This window comes from Lindgomyces ingoldianus, assembly GCF_010093535.1.
Source record: "Lindgomyces ingoldianus strain ATCC 200398 unplaced genomic scaffold BDR25scaffold_57, whole genome shotgun sequence".
In the NCBI taxonomy this organism is placed as follows: domain Eukaryota; kingdom Fungi; phylum Ascomycota; class Dothideomycetes; order Pleosporales; family Lindgomycetaceae; genus Lindgomyces; species Lindgomyces ingoldianus.
The window spans coordinates 315,425-319,430 of NW_022985218.1; the positions used below are offsets into that span (position 1 = coordinate 315,425).

Here is a 4,006-nt window from a genome sequence, read left to right on the forward strand (position 1 = left end):
AGACAAACTTAGTAGTTTTATTAATAACTTATGTAATTATGTTGCATAGTCTTTCTATACTAGGTTCTTGTAATAGTAGTAGTCTAGTAATAAAATCTATAGTTATTATAGTCTATAGTTAACTTAGCGCTGTAATTAGTTAAAGTAGTCTATAAGGTTTATAGCGCTAAGGATTATTCTTGTTACAAGTGTTGCATTTCTATAGAACTTTAGTACATATGTCAGATATGCGCACCTACTGTCAAGACAGGAGGAACGTTTGACGAAAAGCGGCTACATAGTACGAGCAATAAGCTCGAACAGTATGTTGCTGCAAATTGCAGCATTTTGCAGCATTTTGCAGCATGTTGCAGCAAATTGCAGCATTTTGCAGCATGTTGCAGCAAATTGCAGCATTTTACAGCATGTTGCAGCAAATTGCAGCAAATTGCAGCATGTTACAGCATTTTGCAGCAAATTGCAGCATGTTGCAAGCTGGTCGCGCATAGGGCTAGTGCGCGAGGGACTCGGATCGGAAAAACAAAAGCCGAGCGACACGAGTAGAACAGAAAAAGGATCGATAAATCAATACAATCAATCAATCATCCCATACATCATATCCAAACCCATCATTCATCTCAGGAAGCCTAGAAACAGTGCTTCAATCTGACAACAGTCTACAGTTAGACTAGCGTAACTCTACCTAAGGTGCTCTAAAGTCTTAATAAATTAGCATAAAACCTGTTTACATTTTAACAACTAATTAGCCTAGATGCTATAAACTAGTTTTTAGCACTAACATAAGTAAATAAATGCGTTACCTAATAAAAGCAAAGCTAAGACCTTGTAAAGTGTAGCAGCACCTAGCATACTATAGGTTGCAAGGTACTGCTAGAAGCAATAAGGTGTTGCTAGGTTTTAAGACACAGAGTGTGTATATAGTTATCTTAATCTACTACTATTTAGAGAGGCGTAATTAACATTTAGTTTATCTTTATATAGACTAAGTTAGCATTTCGCTTTTTAAAAAGTTGCAATACTATTTATATATTTAGCTCTATATATACCTTCTATCCTGTTTAACTAAACTACTTGACCTAGCGCACCTATACTGCTGTACAAGGGCAAACCACAATCTAGCCACCCACCTTCCCCTTCTTGTCCCGAGTCGACCAAGGACTGTACATCCGGCCGCCCACTCTTCTTGTCTCCCTCTTCTATTATAGGCCCGCGTGCTTCTACAGAGCAAGGATTGTAACACTATAGGCCTTGTACAGAGGATATTAGAAAACTATTAAGCTAACTACAGAGGAGATGTGCAACTAAATACATAGGGGAATAGAGGTAACAGTAGGGGGCAGGGCTGTAACGACTCTCACGAATCGTTCCATCTCGGGTCGTTCAGAACCTATCCGAAGGGTCCCTGTATCAGCCCTAACTATAACTTAATCCTGTCCCCTGCAGTTACCCCTATTCCTTTATATCTTTAGTCGCACCTTGCCTCTATAGCTAGCTTAGTAGTTTTCTAATATTCTTTTATACAAGGCTCAGCTCCACTAGCGTGCTCACGGGCCACCGGCCCATACATTTTGAAAGCACCTCTGTAGATATATAGAATTTTTCAGTAGAAGAGATGGAAAGGATGAGAGGGCGTTGCCGTCTCTAAAGACTTCTGGAAAGCAGGGTCTGAGTGGAGCATATCTTATCGGCTAACGCTGCCAAGCGCTACCGTTCATTGGCTGCAGCGTTCGTCGCTTCTGTTGCCGCAGTGATTGGTGCTTGCGACTGGTCGTTGTGTGCGTGCCCTCTACTGCAACTCCACGATCTTAGCCCAAGCATTGCGATCAACCTCGGCCATGCCACCATGCCTATCATCCTCCAACTCGACATCCCCCCTCAATCGCGTAGAAGCCTGGTTGTGGAACTCCCCTCCAGCGTCTTCGAGTCCAATTGATCGCTTGCGCAAGCGAAACTGCGATGCTGATATGTCGCGCAACTTGAGCCCCAAACGACAACGCGTTGACATTGATGATGTGCTGCCAGCCCAGAGCGCATCGCAAGTCGGTAGCATCAGCGTTGTGGATCTGTCGGACCGCACGACCTTGACTGCCCCACAAGGGTCCAAGAGGAGCTCGAGTCCCACGCGCCATCTCACCGAACTCCGCACTGCGACGCCCTCCATCACGCTCAGCCCCTTCAACCAGGTCAAACAACCGCCGCCAGTCGACGTAGCCGCCCGCATAAATAGACTTCGCAGCCACTTGGGGTGTCGTAAGGGCTTAGAGACCTGCTACATACCTGCAGGCCTGCGCCAGGCCATTGAAACAGATGTGCTCTTCGTGCCCTCCCTCGCCATGGATCCCATCGACCCGGATGCGTACGACTACGAAGATACGCGACAGGCCAGCGATCCGTCGCTGGTGGATATGCTGGATCGCGTCAAGACCATCTTCCAAGACGCCTGCCATTGTACTGAGTTTGGGCGCGACGAGAACGCCTGGTGCTATCGCGTTGTTTGGCCATTGATAGAGCTTGCTATGAAGCTGTACGGCGGTGCTAAGTTTAAACTCGAGAGCGTGTATGGCTTTTGCCGAGTTTAAGCTCGAGAGTGCCTGCGTTCTGTACTGACTGGCTTCAGGCAGTCGCAAAACATCCAATCCCGCTACCTTTCCACCATTCCCGAGCCTACGCCCGCATCGCCTAACAGAAGAGTTGCGTTCACGCGCAAGACCGACTTCTGCTTTTCGTACTCGTATTTCAACCCTCATTTCGCAGAACTATATACACAATTGGCGGCAGCGAATACGCCAGTTGTATCGCACACAACAGACAATTGCATCCAGCGCCTGGGACTTTTCTCAGGAATCGAGGTCAAACCAGAAAACGGCGATCTCAAGGAAGCAGAGCTGCAGATAACTATTTGGATGGCAGCAAGCTTGCGGAAGAAGATGGAGCTGGGGCACCTGGCCTTCCCTGTATCCGACGTGCCACCCGCACCAGACAATGTGGCAGACAACGCAACTAGCTCTACCAACAAGGTCGGCGCCAACGTTCGACCCTTGCACCTCATTGAGCCCGCGCTCACCATAATTGGCAACGAGCACAAAGTCTACTATGCGTACCCCTCCAGTGCGGAAGGCGACATAAGAGTACTAGGACCTGACGAGAAATTCGCGCACTTGACGACGCGCTCTGTGCAGGGAATATTCAAGCTCTTGCGATTCTACGGGCGGATGTTGGAATGGGGAATTGGTAAAGAAGCGAGCACACAAATGGAATGGGGACTTTAGGGAGCCTTTCTTAGACCAGTGCTTAGGACCCTTGTTGGGGGTGGGTGATGCCTAAGGAGGCTGCCTCTAATTTTGAATAGGGTCACTTTAGGCGCGCACAACTATGCCAGCTCTGAGTTAGGCGCTAGGAGCAGGAATACCCTCTACGGGCATACAGGGAGCTGACCAGTCAAGTCATCGGAATTGACGTCACGTCCTCCACGTCGTCGAAACGGTCCAGACCAGACAAAGTCCTCTATGTCTGACGCTCGCGCAGACTTTTGACTACTGAGAGGATATTGTTCTGTAAAGGATGTCATGCTAGGGACGCAGCAAAATACCATATTAAATATATTTTCCGCCCTACTACTATTATAGTATACACGAGTCTTTGGTTGTGCCTGGCGAATTATAGGTCTAATCTACCCGAGATCTGCTCTTGGCTAGGGCCTTAGCCGAAACTTCTTGGCGCCACCGCACTCGACTTCACCCCTCATTCATGCTCAGAAAAATGCATGCTCAGAAAAATGCAACGCCTCTCGCACAAGACCATGGCCAGAGCAGCCATCCTCCCTGCTAACAGTGGCACACTGTTGAGAGCTTTAGGATTATTGCCACTCTAGCTACGTACGTGCTGTCCGCTCCGTCGCCTCTTAATAGAGTCAGCCACCATGCTAGCAGAAGGCCGTACTGCAGCAATTCTCTCCATCAACAACCCCGCTCTTGATGGATCGACTTCGGCTGGTGGCGCACTCAAA

General features: G+C 47.9%; 1 protein-coding gene across 1 annotated transcript; it reads left to right on the top strand.

Annotated features, from left to right (window-relative positions):
- Window positions 1–1,811: 1,811 nt before the first annotated feature.
- BDR25DRAFT_297831 (uncharacterized protein) lies at window positions 1,812–3,004 on the top strand (the record flags this gene model as incomplete). Its single annotated transcript, XM_033689027.1, has 3 exons — window positions 1,812–2,557; window positions 2,618–2,725; window positions 2,779–3,004. The coding sequence occupies exons 1-3, from the start codon at window positions 1,836–1,838 to the stop codon at window positions 3,002–3,004; spliced, it is 1,056 nt and encodes a 351-aa protein (XP_033540518.1). The 5' UTR covers window positions 1,812–1,835.
- Between the last annotated feature and the right edge of the window lie 1,002 nt (window positions 3,005–4,006).